A 21,029-nucleotide genomic window follows, 5' to 3' on the forward strand; every position below is an offset into this window, starting at 1 on the left:
TCTCAAAAGCTGTGAAGCATTATAGTATCTTTGTTCTTAATTTTTCTCTTCCCAGTAAATTTTGTTTGGTTGAGATGGAGTCTCACTTTGTTGCCTGGGCTAGAGTGCCGTGGCATCAGCCTAGCTCACAGCAACCTCAAACTCCTTGGCTCAAGTGATCCTCCTGCCTCAGCCTCCTGAGTAGCTGGGACTACAGGAGAGTGCCACCATGTCCGGCTAATTTTTTCTATTTTTAGTAGAGACAGGATCTCACTCTTGCTCAGGCTGGTCTCAAACTCCTGAACTCAAGCTATCCTCAGCCTCGGCCTCCCAGAGTGCTAGGATTACAGGCATGAGCCACCATGCCCGGCCTCAATAACTTCAATTATAAAATGAAGGAAAATGATATACCTGAAGTTATACAGTTATGAAAGTTGACAGCTGGTTTCCAAAATCTTAGTCCAGTGTTTTCTTGCATCTCATACTTGGGATGTGTATCCACTTCTAGGCTTCTGTGAGGATGCTTCTGGTTCTTTTTTTTCCTACCCATTCTTAATTCTTACACCTCCTGGCAAAATTTGTAAGCCTGGTTTCTTGCCTCCCCTTCTTTCACCTCCACCCAATGTCTTTTACTTAAGAAGAGAAAATGCGTAGAGGTGGGAGAGATAGGGAACTTCTTTAAAACCTGAGCTCCATCCACATGCCCAGCACTGTTAAATAGTTTCCATGTTATCTCATTTAGTGCCTCAACAGGTCTATCTTCTTTCATATTGAAGGAAACAGATTTAGAAGTATCAGGAAACTTGCCCAGCGTGTCAAATAATCAAGGTTTGAAGCCAGCACTTCATGACTCAAAAGCCTAAATTCTTCCCACTGTATCACATGGATTCCCCTTACCTAAGTCTGAAGAGCTGTAATGATGACCACACAACAGAAAGTTTGGAGCAAAGCTTTTCTTTTTATTGCAGTTATTAGTGAAAGTTACACTTCAAACTGAAGCTAAGCAACACTGAAACCATTAATTTTTTTTAAAATCAAGGATTAAAAACAAACACAACACAGAACCCTTCCAATAGGCAGAATGGCAGAAAAAAGAGAAGTGGTTCTGTCACAGGACATTTTAGTGACAGTTTGGCTCAGAAAGAATTACAATTTATTTAACATAAAATATAATAAGTGACTGAACTCCTTAAAAACCAGCTTCTTCAAGCTTGTCAATTTCATACATAAGTTTTTAGTAGTAATTTATTTTGGGACAATAGTTTAACTGAAAAAGAATATTTACTACACAATGTTAAATACTGAAAACAAGCAGTTTTGTTCAAAAACTTTATTTGCCTTCTGCTCATCATAATTATATATAATCTTCAGGAATTAAAATGACAACCAAATCCAAGGCCTGGCCCCCAAGTACACAGTGATAGGATTCAGCATTTGGTGTCTCTAAGTATACAGTGATTACATGTAAATCATAGCCTTGCTCTCCCATCCATAAGGTTCCAATTTCCTCTTAATGAAATGTGGCAGTCAAATTTAGTGTCATTCAAAATCTGATCTTACAGCATATTACAGACTTAGACTTATTCCACTGTTTTAACTGATGATACTGCGTAATCAAACATTTTTTAAAAAAGACTTAAACATTTTGAAACTCTGCAGTCTTTAAATGCTACAGTAAATTGTTCTTACTTATGAAAAGCCAACAAAAAATATAAGGCCAGGAATAAAACAGAGGGGATGGGAAGATGAGGAAAATTGGAGAATTTCATCATTATGCCTTGCTGAAACTCAGTATCAGTAGAAATATAATATTTGGCAAGAACAGTTAATGTGGAAAAGGAGGATGGAGAGAGAGCTCTGACTTTATGTAATAATTCAGTTTCAAAACATACTGATATCAACCCCCAAAAATAGTAGTTCACATCTGCAATACAAATAGGCACACACGGTCAAGATGGTTAAAAAGTAAAATTTAAAAGGCTATCTGTCCATTCACAGGACATTTTACAGGTGGCCCTACCCTCCCCACATATCCTATATTTACATTTTATTCTTCAGAAAAGCCCCTTTTAAAAAGAATGCTATTTCTTCCTCCATTACGTAGGGTTTTTAAAAAAAGCAGCAATTACCTAAAGTGGGAGCAGTTAGCAATGCTTTAGGGGTGTACATTTGTGTGCATTGTGTATAGTAGAAATATAACACAAATTCTAGAGTGAATGGTCAGATTATGCTGGAATGATAGTATTACAATTTTAGTCCCCATACACTAAAGAAACATTATTTTTTCTATATAAACTTAAGTAACACACAGTGTTATAAACATAACATATTTATATATACACACATACACACACCACTGCTTCCCATGGCCTATGAATGCGTCCATATACCAGTCCACAAGAATGACCTTTATTCACAAGATACACTAATACTTTTATGGGTCCATAACTGAAAAGAGACATTAAAGCTACACATTACAGCAAAACTTGTTTATAAGTATTCCTGAATTACCAGTGTTAGCTATTTTACTGCACAAAGTTGATTTTTTTGTTCATTTTCAAGCATGAATTGCCCCAATTTTTCATTTTCAATAATTGAAATTCTCACTGTCCTATGAAACTAATGCACCTTTGTTAGCAATGAGTTGGAAAAGCCCAACTGCCTGCAACAAGGGGAAGTCAGCATCTAGAGAGATAAAAGTGAATGTTGAATGCACCCATACCTTGTGTATCTAAAATGCATCCTTTTTTCTTTAAAAAAAAATCTTGTCTGTTGCAGCACGGAATTACTTATACCCCCTGCAGTGGTGTTTCCTTTGTAATTTCCTAGTAAGGGAATCCCCTCCCCCCACGGAAATGTATAATCCAGTTGAAATGTAAGGTCCTGCCATGATCCATGAAGATAACTAGGTCAGACCTGCAGGTGCCCAGAATTGAATTAACATGAAGAAAAAACTTTCACTATATTTTAACTTTTACAAGTATATGATGACTGGAATTTCTAAAGTAAAGCAAAGTTTAATTCTGCAAAGCAATGGGTGAAATAAGCTCACTTTCCTTCTTAAAACCTAACCCTCTACTTCAAAGAAAGGTACCAAAAATTTGCCAAGAAACAAGAGGATAACTCTGGTTGTACAACGGCCTGTAATGCCATCATGTAGCAAAAGTGCCTGAAGGCAAAAGGCGAAGTTAATTTCTAAGTATCTGGTGGTTTCACATTAATCTAACTCAAAAATACAATTGCAGCTGCCATAGCACCACTAAAAGGAGTTTGGTTTTTGAAAAGTTATGCTTTTGCCAAGGATTATTATAAAGAAAAATACTGCAGGATAAGCTTGTAAGTGAACACCATACCATGATAAGGCCTATGTTTCTCTTATACCTGTTTCATAAAATGATCTATGCTAATTGACATTTTTTCCAGATGCAAACTGAAACCAAATCCTTCATATAACACTATTCCATTACCCTGAATTTCTGAATAGCTTTTCCTTTGCAGAACTCACTTTCACAAACATTATCTTATTCTTACAGTTTAGTGAGGTAGGTGAGGGCAGGTATTATCACTATTGTTTAAAAGGGAAATGAGGCACACAGCGATCAAGGACATTGCCTAAGGACACAGAGCAAAACCATGGTAGAGCTAGACTAAACTCCAAGTCTCTGGCTCATGTTCTAGAGCCCTTTCCTACTCTCAAAGGCAGTAAGTTCTCAATAGTCTTTTTCCAGTTGGGACCTTTTAAAAGTTCCTGCATTTAAAAACACCTTTTGCCTTCTCCTTATAGCTCCAGTTTGACTACAAAATGGGTTGAATTAAAAAAATAATTTTTTTTCTGCCTCAGCTTCCCCAGTAACTGAGACTACAGGCGCATACCACCACACCTGGCATACTTTCAAGAATAAATTTATCACTTTTCTATAATACATCATATTCCTGATATATATTCTGTTCACATTAGCATTCTATAGCTAGCAAAAAGTTCTATGGCTAGAGATAATACCTGCAACATTAACACTTATTTTTTTCTTTTTAGAGACAGGGTCTTGCTGTGTCACCCAGGCTGGAGTATAGTGGTGCAATCATAGCTCACCTGGCTAATTTTTAAATTTTTTTTTGCAGAGATGGGCTTGCTATGTTGCCCAGCTGATCTTGAACTCCTGAGCTCAAAGGATCCTCCCACTTCAGGCTCCCAAAGTGCTGGGATTACAGGCATGAGCCACAGTGCCTGGCTAAAATTTCAATCTTAATTCTCACTTAACTGAGTTAGAGTTTCTTTTTATTTTTATTGATTAAAGTTACATTGTAATGATTCTCATTATCGCTTTTTTGTTTTACCCCTCCTCTCTTTTGTTTTTAAGTGTGTGTGTTTATGTTTTTATCTGTGTATAGGGGGTCAGAGAAGAACTGCATGATTCATAAATGGCATAAAACACTGATTATATAACAAGAATAGTGGCACTCAAGTAAATCAGAGAATGGTATGTCAAAGGAAACAAACTTTAGAACACAAACATGAAAAATATGCTAAAATATTTTTCTCAATCAAGCTATATTAATTTGTGGCATGTGATCCTCCATTCCTAAGTATTTTAAAGACTCTTATTATTTACCCACAGAATTCTTTTTCTTTTTTTTAGACAGAGTCTTGCTCTGTTGCCCATGCTAGAATGTCATGGCATCAGCCTAGCTCACAGCAACCTCAAACTCCTGGGCTCAAGTGATCCTTCTGCCTCAGCCTCCCAGGTAGCTGGACTACAGGCATGTGCCATCATGTCCAGCTAATTTTTTCTATTTTTAGTAGAGACCAGGTCTTGCTCTTGCCCAGGCTGGCCTCGAATTCCTGACCTCAAGTGATCCTCCAGCCTCCGCCTCCCAGAGTGCTGGGATTACAGGCGTGAGCCACAGCGCCCAGCCTTACCCATAGAATTCTAAATAAACTGCCTCTAAGTCATTTTCTTTTCTTTCTTTTTTAGAGAGGAAAGGGTTTGTAACCTGGGATAAGAAATGAGAAAGTTCCTGGAAAATTTTTTAAAAATCTTGTAGGGACAAACTACTAGAAGATTTCAGTTAGTGATTACTTCCTGGTTTTTGAGTTAGAAAAAGGACACATGTACATTTGTAGGGTCATCATCAATAATAAGAGATCATTCTCTGTGAAACAGGGAGATATTTGTGATTAATTACTATTGTGATCAAGTCTGTTGTTACCAAAATCAAATCTTCCTCTTGTTAAATTCTGTGGGACCAAATTGTATCCATTATTAACCAGGCTGGACTGTCTAAAGTCTGGGAAGGCCCTGCTTGGTGTTTTCTATGTAAAGGGGAAAACTGGAGAAGCTATGTTGAAAGCAATGCCACGGCTCTATTTGAGGATAAATACTTTGTTTAATTTCTATTCAGAAGCAACTTCTACGACTTCTCTAATTTACCGAGAATAGATGCAGCTTTGGGTCTGGGACAACATCATTTAAATTTAGATTACAGAGGCACTCTTCTTAGGTCTCTTCTGTAGGTTCAAATAGCAACAGTTGCTCTTTTGACTACACGGTTGTGAGAACTCTGCAATTATTAAACAATTGTAAGGTTTCTGACTAAGGATCCCAGCAAAGGAACTTTATCCTCATTTCCCCTCACTATATTCTCACAATCCCATTAGTCCATTTCTTTACAAAGACTTCCTGTTTCCACAGATTCTTATATAGAGAAAGAGACAAATATGCAAAATTTTTGCGAAAGAGTTTTTCCTTCTTTGGTTCTTAAACAGACTATTAAACTCCCTCTCTAGTCTCAGGTATAGCCTCAAAATTCAAACATAAAATTACAGATGTGCACACAGTCAATTTCTGGAAAGAATAAAACCAAAAAAGCAAAGCTCTAATGCCCAACACTCCTATCTGTTTTCTACTCATAAGACTGTTCATGACAGTTCTTTTTTGGGATGACCTATCATTTACTGCACAAATATTCCTTTCTGAAGAGGTGGACTCAACATGAACAAGCCATCAAGTACTTCACTGTGGTAATGTGGTACCAATGCCAGGCAAGAGGATTTGTGGAGCCAATTAGTTAAAACAGCAAAATAAGTTCTATATGTCAGGTTCCTAAGAACTTTCAGAAGGAAAAAAGAAAACACAGGACTAGAGGCAGCCTTGGTCTTCAAGAATTATATGCCTGTCAACCTAGGACATGTTGAAATATAATGAATAAAACTGTTAAGGTTATAAGCACAATAAATATCCTTAAAAAGGGGACATATATTTGCAGCAAAAATGTATCTGACTGCTTGAACCATATCTAATTTCTACTTAGTAGTAACAAATTCCTATAATCAGAGTACCAATCTTCAATTAGTACTTGATGTGGCAGTGAAGGAAGTAACTAAGAATAGTATATTATAAAGCAAACTAATATAACCCGCAAAAATGCAGAAAGAAATGAAATGGCTAATGTCTATATGAAATCACATGCTGATTCATTTTAAACTGTAAAATTTACATACTATAAAAATAAAATTTTCCCATTTATAATTATTTGAAACTTTCCCATTTCCCTCCCTCTCAGTGGAAGAATAGAATATACTACAGTAAAACATCATATATTGAGTGCCAATAATTTAGAATTTAAAAGTCAGAGTAAGTGATAAAGTTTATCTTTTAATTTCTTATTGAAAAAAAATTCCTTACCAAGCAAATTCATAGTGTAAAACTATAATGGAAATATTTTACCTTCTTAAGGGAATATACTTTTATGTACTTTTATTAAAAGTTAATATGCCAATATAATCTAAATCTAGTCACAAGGAAACTGAAGTGACTATATATGCTTGACATTAATATTCTATAATCATACTTTTTACTGCCTTCCAATTAATTCATACTCATAAATACTACTTAAATTTTTAATTAGCTAAAATACTCTATTAATCAGTTTTTATCCTTGGCTCTCCCTAGCTACTTTTTTTTTTTTAGACAGAGTCTTGCTCTGTTGCCTGGGCTAGAGTGCCATGGGATCAGCCTAGCTCACAGCAACCTCAGACTCCTGGATTCAAGCAATCCTCTTGCCTCAACCTCCCAAGTAGCTGGGACTACAGGTGAGCACCACCATACCTGGCTAATTTTTTCTATTTTTAGTAGTTCCCGGCTAATTATTTCTATTTTTAGTAGAGACGAGGTCTTGCTCTTACTTAGGCTGATCTCAAACTCCTGACCTCAAGTGATCCTCCCACCTTAGCCTCCCAGAGTGCTAGGATTATAGGCGTGAGCCACCGCGCCTGGCTTCCCTAGCCACTTAAACTTGATTTCTTTGCTGATACTCAGAGGTTGAATCACTTTAAAAGTATGCTACGGAAAAGATCAAACTAATAAATCTTCCATATAATTATGGGGGGAAAATTTCACTTCAAAGTCAATTATCTATGAGTTCTAGACCATTTGTTATTTGTTTTCCAGGCCTATAAAAATGGATTCATAATCCTAATGCTGAACAATGTGGTCATTTAAGCAGCTTCAATGTATCAAAAGTTAAAAAAGGAAATGTATTAATAAATTTATTTGACAGGTTTCCCGAAAACTGCGATCAGGTAAAATAAATCTTATCTGTTAGAGTTAGTTTGCTACTAAAAGAAAAAAAAAAAAAGATCTAATTTATAGGGAAGTCCCACCTCCCATCCACATGTAGAAATCTGTCTAAAGACTATCTTAATGCCCATAATATAAGCAACATTAAATATTCTAAGTTAGAAAACAGCAATAATGGTTTATTGGTAAACACTCAAACCCTAGACTTTATGGAATTAGTAGTTTGGTTGGTGTATTAACACTCCATTTTAATCTTTGCTAATATTACAAAGAAAGAAGAAAAGCTAGAAATATCTATAAAAATAAAATACCTTATAACCAACATCTAAGCAAAATATAAAAGTTGCACATGAATTGCCAATAAATATAAACATCACAATAGAAAAATTAATCTTAACAAAAATAAAGTCATAATTGCTATTAAGACATTACAAAAAATGAAAAAGTTTAATGTGCATGTATATTTGCAAACAGACACGGTACACTCCAAACAATCAGTATAATTTTACTATCATTATTATATAATGCAGCATACAAGGTTATTGAGGTGTGGTCTTTTTTGTTTATTTTTAGTCTTTTCTGAAGGAATGCTCACCAAATTCAGAAGCAAGAACTAGTCAGGTGATCATTTACTGCTGTTTACTGCTTCCTAGTACAGGGCAGAATTGTTTTCTGGTAGATTACTAAATTTCCAATAAGTATGAAGGACCTTGCTATTTTCCTTTCTTCTGCTTATTTCCTCCAAAGCCTGACTTTGTTGTGTTTCTTTAAAAAATTTTATCTCCCAAGTATGTGATAAAGCCCAGTTTTGTATATTGTGTTTCAAATTAACTGATCATGCCCTTTTAAATGCTTTGTCATCATTTTTCATAGTTCTCCCACCCTAGAAAAAAGAAGAAATCATTTAAAATATTTCTTGGTGTCTAAAAAAGAAAATTTCCCTAAAGATAGTAATATCATCATTTTGCTTTCTCTCTTAAGCTGATCTGAATGATGACTTGGCTTTCCCTTTATAAGCAGTCCTCCTTAATAATGATTAATTAGAAAAGGTTGCCTTTACAACCTTACAAAAGGGTCAATCTATGCTGAAAAAAAGTAGTCTATGACATAATTCCTGCAATTATCAAGTTATCTTTCCCTTTGGGTATTTGCTACTTTATTTATTTATTTTTTGAGACAGAGTCTCACTCTGTTGCCCAGGCTAGAGTGCTGTGGTGTCAGCCTAGCTCACAGCAACCTCAAACTCCCAGGCTCAAGCAATCCTACTGCCTCAGCCTCCCGAGTAGCTGGGACTACAGGCATGCGCCACCATGCCCGGCTAATTTTTTCTGTATATATATTTTAGCTGTCCAGATAATTTCTTTCTATTTTTAGTAGAGACGGGGTCTTGCTCTTGCTAGGCTGGTCTCAAACTCCTGACCTCGAGCGATCCTCTCACCTCTGCCTCCCAGAATGCTAGGATTACAGGCATGAGCCACCACACCTGGCTGCTACTTTATTCTTAATCTTGTTAAAAGCTAAGCAGATTTGCTGTCTTATGTGCATTATAGATTAATTTTAACACAGTTGAGGATTAAAGGGGTTAATTCTGTTTAAAAATTTTCTTTTTAAATTTATAAAAATAAATTTGGTGAGCATTTACCTAGACACTTTACTGCATAAAAGCTTTTCTTGGTTCTCTTGGACCAGATGCAGGACAACGAATAATATCATTTATATGAAACTGTCACATTCTTGAAGTTCTAAAATAATTTATCTTTAAAATTTTTAGCCTTATACTATTTGAAAAATAAAAATCTACAGCACCATCTTCTGAAAAGGCACTTTCTAAGAACCGCCTCACTTTAAAAAATGATTTAAAAATTTAATTCAGAGTCTACCCTGAAGAACATCTTTGTTTTACTGAGACCCTAACATAGATACAACATCAGATTTTGGTTACTTCAGACATTGGTTTCAAAAAGGAAGGGAGCCCAGTGGCTGGACAGATAATCTGACAGGATTCTAATTTTGTCACACTATTTGTTACCTGATACTTTGACAGGTTTCTCATTGGTAAATCTGAACCCTCAGTATGAAATTTATCATCCTTCTAACTTTAATTCAAATTAAGATCTTTAACTTCCATACTTTAAGAACAAAAAGATTCTTGAGATTTAATCAATGATATAAAACTCTAGAGTACTATTTTTGATGGGTAAAGTAAAATAAATTTCAACTAGCATTTGATATTATTAGTGCAAGCCCTGACCATTGTATCTTAGTTAAAAAAATTATGCTAACTGACATGGAAAATTATGAACTTAAGTGTACTATTTTTAAAAGCAGGAAAAAAGTCAAAACAGTTTTTCCCTTTGTGAGACATATACATACTTACATTAATATATATATTCCCCCTCTGCCCTTCCTGGGACTCAGCCTGGCATTCACTAATCACATTTATCACTCCTAACATTGTCACTGATCAAAAACGTTCTTACCATAAACAGAAATTTTTATAAAAAAGATTTTTTTGGAGAAAAGTCTCACTTTCTGATTTCTGTACTGATTTTTACATATCTATTCTTGGCTTATTTTTTGACTCCTATAGAATCACAAAGTGCATTATATGACAAAATGGGAAAGAAATAGGAAAACGAAGACTCTAAATCAGGGTTATGCTAGCACTCAGGAAGGCCCCACTTGATGTAAAGCCTCCTAACCATTAGTATGGAAGCTTCAAGACATTCATAAATTCTCAACAAGAATGAAAAGGACTAACACTTCATACTGATAAGAAAGCCAAAATAAAGATGCCAGACTAATGATGTCTTTGTGCAGCTTTACTAACTCATAAGAGGTAATTTAAGTAGCAAGTTACCGTTAAGGGCAACTTGTCTCTTCAACAGGAGAACATCTTAAGAGGATGAGTTAAACAAACATTTAACTCAGGTTTAATGATACTGAGCGAAAATTTTGCAAAGTTGTCAGCTAAACCTCTTGGCAAAACATTAATATCAAGTGTGAAATGGGAAGACTACAAAATATTCTAGCTGTATCCAAGTGGTCTGCTTCTTGAATTTCATAAGAATCACTGCCCTTGCCAAATTCATGTCAGCCTCTGAACAGACCAAATTCCTTGAATAAGGAATGCTCTCTAATTCCTAGTCTGTAATCTATCTAAATACTTCAGACCTATTACTGGCACTCTCACTGCTTCTGGTTCCTTTAACACTGACATCTTCTGCCAGCCATTCTTAACTGAATGGCAACTCAGCTTTTATTTCCCTAGACATACCTTAAGTCTGTCATGACTCTAAGTCTGTTGGGAGGTCTGTCATACTAAAATCCATTAGAGCGCATACAAGCAAACATTAGGCAGTGTTGGGTCATAGAGAACCTAGCCTGGAAAACTATTATAGTAACAGGTCGTTAGAAGGCTGGAAGGCCCTATGCCGGAAGGTAGAGATGAATCTTTATAAAGTACTCTCCAAAACACTCAGTACAATCTTGCTGGAATCCCTTCTAGACTGATTTCTAGGAAGAGAAATACATTAATAGGTTATAAACAGGAATATTTCCACAGAAGAATAGTTTTTCCAAGAAACTCGTTAAAAGGTAACTATTAAGAAAAAGAGAAAGGGCACCTGTATTTCTGTGAAAATGTGCCAAAAACCAGTACTAAGAAGGTTGAGGTACCCTTTTCAAAACTATAAGTCAAGACCTACATTTCTAAAACAAAGAATATCCTGATATTAAATTGAAACTAAAATGGCAGCACCCTTTGTTACCTAGATATTTCATGTCCTTATTCTTATTTAGAAAAAACAGGGGTCTAACACTAGCCTTGAATCCTGCTCATCTCATTGATTAGTGCAGTAACCGTGAGACTCTACCTAAATAAATATAGCAGCTACAATATTATAAATGTATGGTCCTCAATGCCAGTAATTTGGTACTGTAATATAGTAACATGTATCTGCACTTTACAGACAAAGTTGCCATCAAGAATATACATTAAACTCCCAACTCTTCTTCATATGAAAATCAATTATACTAGTTGCTGGGAATGACATTTTAAAGTCATTTTTTTTTTTTTTTTTTTTTTTTGAGACAGAGTCTCACTCTGTCACCCTGGCTAGAGTGCTGTGGCATCAGCCTAGCTCACAGCAACCTCACACTCCTGGGCTCAAGCGATCCTCCTGCCTCAGCCTCCCAAATAGCTGGGACTACAAGCATGCACCATCATGCCTGGCTAATTTTTTCTATATGTATTTTCAGTTGTCCAGATAATTTCTTTCTTTCTTTCTTTCTTTTTTTGAGATAGAGTCTCACTCTGTTGCCCGGGCTAGAGTGCTGTGGCATCAGCTCACAGCAACCTCAAACTCCTGGGCTCAAGTGATCCTCCTGCCTTAGCCTCCCGAGTAGCTGGGATTATAGGCATGTGCCACCATGCCTGGCTAATTTTTTTTCTATATATTTTCAGTTGTTCAGCTAATTTCTTTGTATTTTTTTAGTAGAGACGGGGTCTCGTTCTTGCTCAGGCTAGTCTCGAACTCCTGAGTTCAAAGGATCCGCCCGCCTCGGCCTCCCAGAGTGCTAGGATTACAGACGTGAGCCACCGTGCCCGGCCGATAATTTCTTTCTATTTTTAATAGAGACAGGGTCTCACTCTTGCTCAGGCTGGTCTCAAACTCCTGACCTCGAGCGATCCTCCTGCCTTGGCCTCCCAGAGTGCTAGGATTACAGGCGTGAGCCACGGCGCCCGGCCTTTAAAGTCATTCTTGCAAGATACATCATAGAAAACTGCAGACCAAAATTTAGCTTTCATGATATAGTTAGTGAGCAAGGGCAGGAGTAGAAAGGTCAAAAACATTTTTTTTTTAAAATAAAAAAGATATTAGAAATCCTACACTAGAAGTGCAGTAATAATTAGAACAAATTTCAAGAAGTAATTGTCACTTAGCCTTTTATCTTAAAATTCTAAGCACAGTTTCTTGTAATTAAGTTCTATATACCAATATTTTAATAAACAAAATAGATATATACTATATATATTCTTCCACATTAATCAACCTTAAAATAGCAATGTTGAACATGTAAGTGCACTCTAAAGAAATCAGGCAAAAAGTAAAGCTTTATATTTTATTATTTTATCTTTTTAGAGACAGGGTCTCACTGTGTCACCCAAGCTTGAGTGCAGTAGCTTGATCATAGCTCACTATAACCTTGAATTCTGGGGTTCAAGTGATCTTCCTGCCTCAGTTTCCCAAGTAGCTAGGACTACAGGCACATGCCACCATGCCAGCTAATTCATTTATTTATGTTTGTAGAGACAGGGTCTCAAACTCCTGGCCTCAAGCAATCCTCTCACCTTGGCCTCCCAAAGCATTAGGATTACAGGCGTGAGCCACTATACCTGGCCTGTATTTTAGAAAAAATATTTTTCTTCTTAAAAAAATCCTTCCAAATAGATTTAAATTAAGGGCTTCACTCTAGCACATGTGAGACTAGGCAACTAACAATTAGGTAAAGGAGTAAACAGGGAAAGGGTATCTGCAGTTGTTCCCTAATGTTTCCGGCATGAACCTGTGCAGCTCCCATGGATAAAGGTAGATGCCTTATTCATAATAAGCAAGTATATCTGGGATATACTATTTTTTTTTGTCTTGCCCACTGACTATATTCAGTGTAATTTCAGTGTTAAAGAAAACAAATTTTATAGAAAATTCTTTTGGAGGAGAGGGGAGAAGACTGGGAGAAAAAAATGTATATACTATATAAATATTACTTTTTGTAAAGCTCTTTGAAACAGTGTTGTAAATTGCATTTCAGATACTTCAAAATAATAAACATACAAAATACAGTACTTTCTTAGTTTTCTGGCAGAGGGACAAAAGATTTCATGCCTGTTGGAGGACATGGGCTCAGATCTTAGGCTCAAAATACAGTAAATTGGCAATAATAGTGGATTACAGGTAAAAGAGAAACTAAAGATCTAAATCCATTAGTATTCATGTGCAGATGGAATTCTGGAAGGCTAACAACAATGCCCACTGGAAACAATCTGTAGTATCTATACTCTGAACCAGTGCAAAAAAAAAAAAAAAAAAGTCAAAATGCAATTTTCATGAGTTACAAAGTGCAAAGCTCCCCTGAATCCAATGTTACTGATAAACTCGGTTTTGACAGCTTTATAGTACTTTTTAGTATCTTAAAGTGAAATCAATAAAAACTTTCCCCACATTTCAGTGATTTATTCATTTAAAATAATCAAAGTCCTAACTTCCTTTGTCACTATCACCTTAATTTTAAAAGGAAAGTTACACTGTTGATAAATTAGCAAAAAATGTTTTCTAAAATCATCTTACATATTCCTATAAATGAAAATGGGAACCTAGCCAGTATGGTTCCTCAATAAACATGATCTATTTTCAAAGAATTTAAATATCTTCTAAATCTTAAGCTGTTCACTATCATTTCTTAATTCAAAGTTTATGAAATTTCACTTTCTTCATTTTATTATTTTTAAAAGATATGCTTTAAAAATGAAAATTACAAAACTTTCCTTCTAAAATTAAGGCTGTATTACTTTGCCCTTTTAAAATTATGGAGGTGCCTGTTCCTCCTATTATCTGTGGTACAGATGTCAAGCAGACACAACTTTCCTTTGAAATTGCTTATTGCACTAAAAGAGCAAAAACAAGTTGTCAGTTCTTAAAATAAACATGATTATATTTCTATAAAAGATGTTGCCAATACGGTTCTATAATTATTAAAGCACTATTCTAATAAATATAAAAGAAAAGGAAGCTATACTTCAAAACACATACATATATGTTTATATATACACACATACATATATATAAAAATATATATATGAAAATCACATTAAGGTATGAGAGGCAGCAAGTAAGCTATCAAAAAACAAAACAAAAAAATCCTCTGCACTCCCTTCTTTCTCCACCCAATTTCAGAGGCCTCAACCCTACAGAGTTCCAATCTTAAAATATTTACCCTTTATAAAAGCTTTAAGGGATTTCCATGTATAATCTATAGAAACAGAAGACTTTAGAATGTATATCACTTATCAGAGAGAAAGAGTTACAACTTCTGACAAGGTTTTATATTTATAGCAGCTTTAACAAACTCACTAAAGAAAAAGTTGCTACTGCTTATGTACACACTGCACAAATGGCCAATGTATGTTCAGAGCGGGAGGGGGCAGACACACACTCTCACCAAAACATATATATATGTGTGTGTGTATGTGTTTATATACATATAAAATAATTTTGTTTGTTAAGACAGCAATATCAAGAGTTGAGGACTCAGAATTGTGTATGAGATAGGAGACAGAAGCAGGGTGTGCAAAATAAAAGTAGAAATCTAGTTTGTCATGTTTCACATTCAAATGAACCAGTTATATGAACATCTGAATGTCACTGGTAGCATTAGGAGAAAAATGTAGGTGATGAAGGCAAGGGAGGTAGAGAGAGAAATAAAGGTGGCAGTGAGGGGAGATTAAAAGGGAAAGAAAGTTCCCCAATGGAATGAAGTATAAAATATATACACAGACACATATATATCTATTATCAATCCAGATCAGATATATATGCATATGAAGTATGCATGTATATATTTAAAAAATACAGACACCTTTTACAAGAATATATGAATGCACATTAATTTTTTTGCACACTTATTTGTGAACAATCACTTTGATTATTCATGTAGGCGTGTATTTTTTAAACCATCATTTACTTTTTCTTTACTTTTTTTGCAAAGATAGTTGTGCTGCCAAGCAACTTGAGGTAAAGGCATTAAAAGGGTTAGACTACAAGAAATGAAAACAAAACAACTGCGATACTTCCTACAGGAGACCGCACAAAAAGCAGTTGGCTGGTTTCATATTGCATAATTATGCTGTGTTCCTTGATGAAGTAAACAATCTTCCTTGTATCAACATAAGGATCAGACCCTGGCCCCCACACAGTGTTGATTTCTGTATGGCTAGAGGTATCCCTACTTAACTGACTCCACTGGAAACATACGTTGTATGTTGATTCATCTTTCAGTTCTTCCCCTCAGAGACTATACTTAGACTTTTTAAGCAAAGTACATTGTGCGTAAGGTATCTTGGTGAATCTGTACAGCCTTGGCAAGAGCTTGTGGATCTCGCCCGTTGCTTTGTCCTGAAACGTGACTTCCTTCAGCACTGTAAGAGAAGTGGAAATGAAGACAAAAACAAACATTCTATTCTGATGTAATAATTCTGAAAAATATTCTTTCTTGTAGAAAATTTCAAAAATATTAAAATATAGAGACTGGCATAATGAACTAACTCAAGGCAAATTTCGTTTTACTTCTCTAACCTCCCAAGGGTTAATTCTGAAGCAAATTCCAGACATGATATCATTTTGTCTTTATAGATGTATCACTTTTATTATTACCAATAACCTCTCCTTTGAATTAATTTGGCAAACAAATCACTATATCATTCTATTACTGAGCCTAGATAGCATATTTCAATAGAAAACCTTCTTGGGCAGTCAGTTCTGACTATTATCACTTTTCATACAGATCACTGACTCCTCTAATAACTTGTGAAACTTTAATTCTAAGTGGCAAACAGGCACATACTTACAGGGAAATGCTTAAAGAAATTTCCCAAGAAAATTCTAATATGCAGACCATATTTGGGTGAGAATCTACATTTGTTATGCTTTTATATTACCTGTCATGTTCTTTGTCCACGAGATGATATCTGGCTCTGAATGCTACCAGGTGAGCGTAATACGCTGGTGCAGGTATAGACACAGATCGTGTACAGCGTACGTAAGTGTGGCAGAGCTGGTAAGTTAGCAGCTGAAGTTCATCTGCAGTAAAGCAGTTATCATCCCATAAAACATGATAGTGTGAAGGACGGCTGGTACCCTATACAGAGAAGGCAATGGCATATTCTGTTGATCTTTAAACTTTAAAATATATATTCAGCACAGACTAAGTTATGTAAAAAATAGCTTTTTACATTAGTAAAACATATTCTATTTCAATAATCAATTAAAAAATTTAGTTGATTGTTTATGTACTGAAAAGGAGTGAAAGCAGGGACTCAAACAGATACCTAAAAGGAGTCTATGTTCAAAGCAGCATTATGCATAATAACCAAAAAAGGGAAGTAACTCAAGTGTCCCTCCATGGATGAGTGGATAAACAAAATATGGTATATACACACAGTGGAATATTATTCAGCCGGAAAAAGAAAATTTTAACACATACTACAACATGGATGAACCTTGAAGACATTATGCTAAGTGAAATAAACCAGGCACAAAGGGCCAAATATTTTAAGACTGCATGGGAATTTTACCTCAAAATATAATCGGGAGTTGGGGAATGGGACTGAACTATAAACACTAGTAAAATAACTAAAAGTGTTAAGAAGTTATGGAATTTGGCCAGTATGTTGTTAAAGGATCTGTTACTGGTAAAGTTAAAAGTAGTGATTAGAAAAAACTTCAGTCAGGCTAGGTGGCTCATGCCTATAATTCTAGCACTTTGGGAGGCTGAGGAAGGAGGTAACTTGAGGCCAGGAGTTAGAAACCAGTCTGGGCAACACAGTGAGATCCCATCTCTACAAAAAATAAAAAAAATTATCTGGGCATGGTGGTATGTGCCTGTAGTCCTAGCTACTTGGGAGGCTGAGGAAGATCACTTGAGCCCAGGAGTTTGAGATTGCAGTGAGCTATCATCTCGCCACTACACTCTAGCCCAGATGACAGAGTGAGACCCCATCTCAAAACAAAAACAAAAACAAAAACAAAACAACCAATATATATGGTTAGAAATGACTAGGGTTTTTAATTTTAGCTGGTAAAAAACAGGACTCCTATTTTGATCTCAGAGAAGTTTGAAAATTCAAATAAAGCTGGGAAGATATGTAAAGAACAGTCTTTACTCACTGTGAAATATTCTGGTTATTTGCTCACTAGAGCAGAAGTTTCAAATTAGTGTCCCAAAGGAAAACTGTTCCCTAAAGTTTCTGGTTAGATATGCTGGAGAAATATTCCTATCTTGAAGATTCATAATGACCATTTGCATATCAACAGTCTCCAAAAGTTCTAGAATAAAAAACCTGTTGAATAGCATTTCCAAAACTTATTTGAACAGATAATCTTTTCTTTTCTCCTCTGTGATATTTATTAAAAAGTCACAGTAGGCCAGGTGTGGTGGCTCATGCCTGTAATCCTATCACTTTGAGAGGCTGAGGTAGGAGGATCACTTGAGCCCAGGAATTTGAGGTTGCAGTGAGCTATGATGATGCCACTGTACTCTAGCCTAGGCAACAGAGCCAAACCCTGTCTTAAAAAAAAAAAAAAAAAAAAAGCCACAGTAGTAGAGTTCCTTAGGAAATATGGAGGAAAATTAGGAAAATTAGTACATGTATTAGGTTAATACATGTACTCTAGTCACATAGGTTTTATCCCTGGAAGGTACTATCAACTTTTTATGGCTTTTATTATTTTTAATTAAAATAATTATACACATTTATGTGATATAGTGTGATATACTGATAAATGTGTATGATGTATAGTGATCAAATTAGGGTAAATAGCACATCACCTCAAATATTTATCATTTTTTTGTGCTGGGAAAATTCCAAATCTGCTCTTTTAGCTTCCGAAAATATATAATAATTTGTTATAGTCACCCTACGGTACTATAGAATACTAGAACTTATTCCTCCTATCTGAATGTAACTTTGTATCTGTTAACCAACCTTTGGCTATCCCCCCTCCCCTCATACCCTTCCCCACCTCTAGGAACTATTATTCTAGTCTTTACTTCTAGGAGACCAACTTTTATAGCTTCCACGTATGAATGAGATCATTAAGTATTTATCTTTCTGTAACTAGCTTATTTCACTTAATGTCCTCTAGGCTCATCTGTGTTGCTGTGAATGACAGGATTTCATTCTTTTTTATGGCTGGACAGTATTCCATTATATATACCACATTTTCTTTATTCATTCATCTATTGATGGACACTTAGATTGTTTTCATATCTTGGCTATTGTGAATAGTGCTGCATAAACATGGAAGTGCAAATATCTCTTTTGACATACTAATTTCTTTTCCTTTGGAAATATACCCAGTAGTGGGATTTCTGGATCATACAGTAGTTCTATTTTTAGTTTTTTTTGAGGAATCTCTACACTGTTTTCCATAATGGCTGTACTAATGGACATTACCACCAACAGTGTATAACAGTTTCCCTTTCTCTGCATCCTCACCAGCATTTGCTATTCTTTGTCTTTTTGATAATAGCCATTTGAACTGGGGTGAGATGATATCTCATTATGTTTTTTTTTTCTTTTTTTTAAGATAGGGTCTTGCTCTGTCACCTGGGCTAGAATGCAGTGATGTCATCATAGCTCACTGCAACCTCAAACTCCTGAGCTCAAGTGATCCTCCTGTCTCAGCCTCCCAAGTAGTTGACATGACAGATGCATGCCACCATGCCTGGCTAATTTTTCTATTTTTTGTAGAGACAGGGTCTTGCTCTTACTCAGGCTGGTCTTAAACTCCTGGCCAAAAGCAATCCTCCTGCCTCAGCCTCCCAAAGTGCTAGGATAACAGGATAACAGGTGTGAGCCACTGTGGCCAGCCTCACTGTGGTTTTGATTTGCATTTCCTTGATTAGTGATACTGAACATTTTTTCATAAACCTGTTAGTAATCTGTATGTCTTCTTTTGAAAGATGTCTATTCAGCTTATTTGTCCATTTTTAAATCAATTTATTTGTCTTTTTCCTGTTGAGTTCCTTGTATATCCTGTCTATTAATCACCTGTCAAATCAATAGTTTGCAAACATTTTCTCCCACTCTGTAGGTTGTCTCTTCACACTATTGATTGGTTTGAGGTCTTTTCAATAAAATCTTTGCCTAGACCAATGTCCTGAAGAATTTCCCCTATGTTTTCTTCTAGTAGTTTCATAGTTTTGGGGCTCTGGTTTTTCTGTTGCCCAGGCTGGAGTGTAGTAGCACGATCATAGCCCATTTTAACCAAGAATTCCTGGGCTCTAGTGATCTTCCTGCCTCAGCCTTCCAAGTAGCTGGGACTACAGGTGTGTACCACCATGTCTGGCTAAATTTTAAAATATTTTTGTAGAGATGGGGGTCTTGCTATTGTGCCCAGGTTGGTCTCAAACTCCTGGCCTCAAGCAGTCCTCCTGCCTCAGCCTCCTTAAATGCTGGGATTAGAGGCATGAGCCACCATGCCTGCCCTGGGTTGATTTTTATATATGTTGAGAAACAGGAATCTAGTTTCATTTTCTCCATATGAATATTCAGTTTTTCCAACACCATTTATTGAAGAGACTGTCCCTTCCCCAATGAATGTTCTTGGCACCTTTTGTTGAAAATCAGTTGGCTGTAAATACATGGATTTATATCTGGGTTCTTTATTCTATTCCATTGGTTTGTGCGTCTGTTTTATGCCAGCACCATGCTGTTTTGGTTACTATAGCTATGTAGTATCTTTTGAAGTCTGGTAGTGTGATGCCTCTTTGTTCTTTTTGCTTGAAATTGCTTTGGCTATTTGGGTTTTCTTTTTTGCGATTCCATACATATTTTAGGATTGTTTTTTCTATTTCTGTGAAGAATGTCATTGGTATTTTGACAGGAATTACACTGAATCTGAAGATTGCTTTTGGTAGTATGGTATTTTCACAATATTAATTCTTTCATTTCATGAAGAGAAGAACATGGGATATCTTTCCATTTTTTTGTGACCTCTTCAATTTCTTTCATCAGTGCTTTATAGTTTTCTTTCTTTTTTTTTTATAAATTTTTTTTATTTCAGCATATTATAGGGGTACTAAAGTTTAGGTTACATATTTGCCCTTGCCCCCTTCTCCCCATTATAGTTTTCTCTGTAGAGATCTTTCACCTCCTTGGTTAAGTTTATTCCTAGGGTTTTTCTTGGTAGCTACTATAAATGACATTGCTTCCTTGACTTCTATTTCTGCTAGCTTATTGTTGGTGTACAGAAATACTAATTTTCTCTAGCTCATGGTGTAGGTGAAAAAAATTAAAAAAAAAAAGAAACACTACTAATTTTTGTATGTTGATTTTGTATTCTGCAACTTTACTGAATTTATCAGTTTTAAGAGTTTTTTGGTGAAGTATTTAGGGTTTTCTATTTATAAGATCAGGTTGTCTGAAAACAGGGACAATTTGACTTTCTCCTTTCCAAGTTGGATCCTCTTTATTTCTTTCTCTTTTCTAATTGCTCTGGCTAGGACTTCTAGTACTATGTTGAATAAAAGAGGTGAAAGTGGACACGCTTGTCTTGTTCCAGATGTTAAGAGGAAAAGCTTTCAGCTTTTTCCCATCCAGTGTGCTGTTGGCTATAGGTTTGTCATTTATGGCCTTTCCTTCTATACGTAATTTGTTGAGAGTTTTTATCATGAAGGGAAGTTCCATTTTTT

General features: G+C 35.6%; 1 protein-coding gene across 1 annotated transcript in view; it reads right to left on the bottom strand.

Annotated features, from left to right (window-relative positions):
• Nucleotides 1–14,925: 14,925 nt before the first annotated feature.
• The window catches only part of LOC123635776 (protein argonaute-3), a 95,113-nt gene continuing 89,009 nt past the window's right edge, over nt 14,926–21,029 (bottom strand). The window contains exons 19-20 of the mRNA XM_045548277.1: nt 16,273–16,472; nt 14,926–15,753 (exon numbers count right to left, since the gene is read on the bottom strand). Coding sequence (XP_045404233.1) covers nt 15,645–15,753; nt 16,273–16,472 — 309 coding nt within the window. The 3' untranslated portion in view covers nt 14,926–15,644. The remainder of the gene's footprint in view (nt 15,754–16,272; nt 16,473–21,029) is intronic.

The sequence above is a fragment of the Lemur catta genome, chromosome 3 (assembly GCF_020740605.2).
Source record: "Lemur catta isolate mLemCat1 chromosome 3, mLemCat1.pri, whole genome shotgun sequence".
Lineage (NCBI taxonomy): Eukaryota > Metazoa > Chordata > Mammalia > Primates > Lemuridae > Lemur > Lemur catta.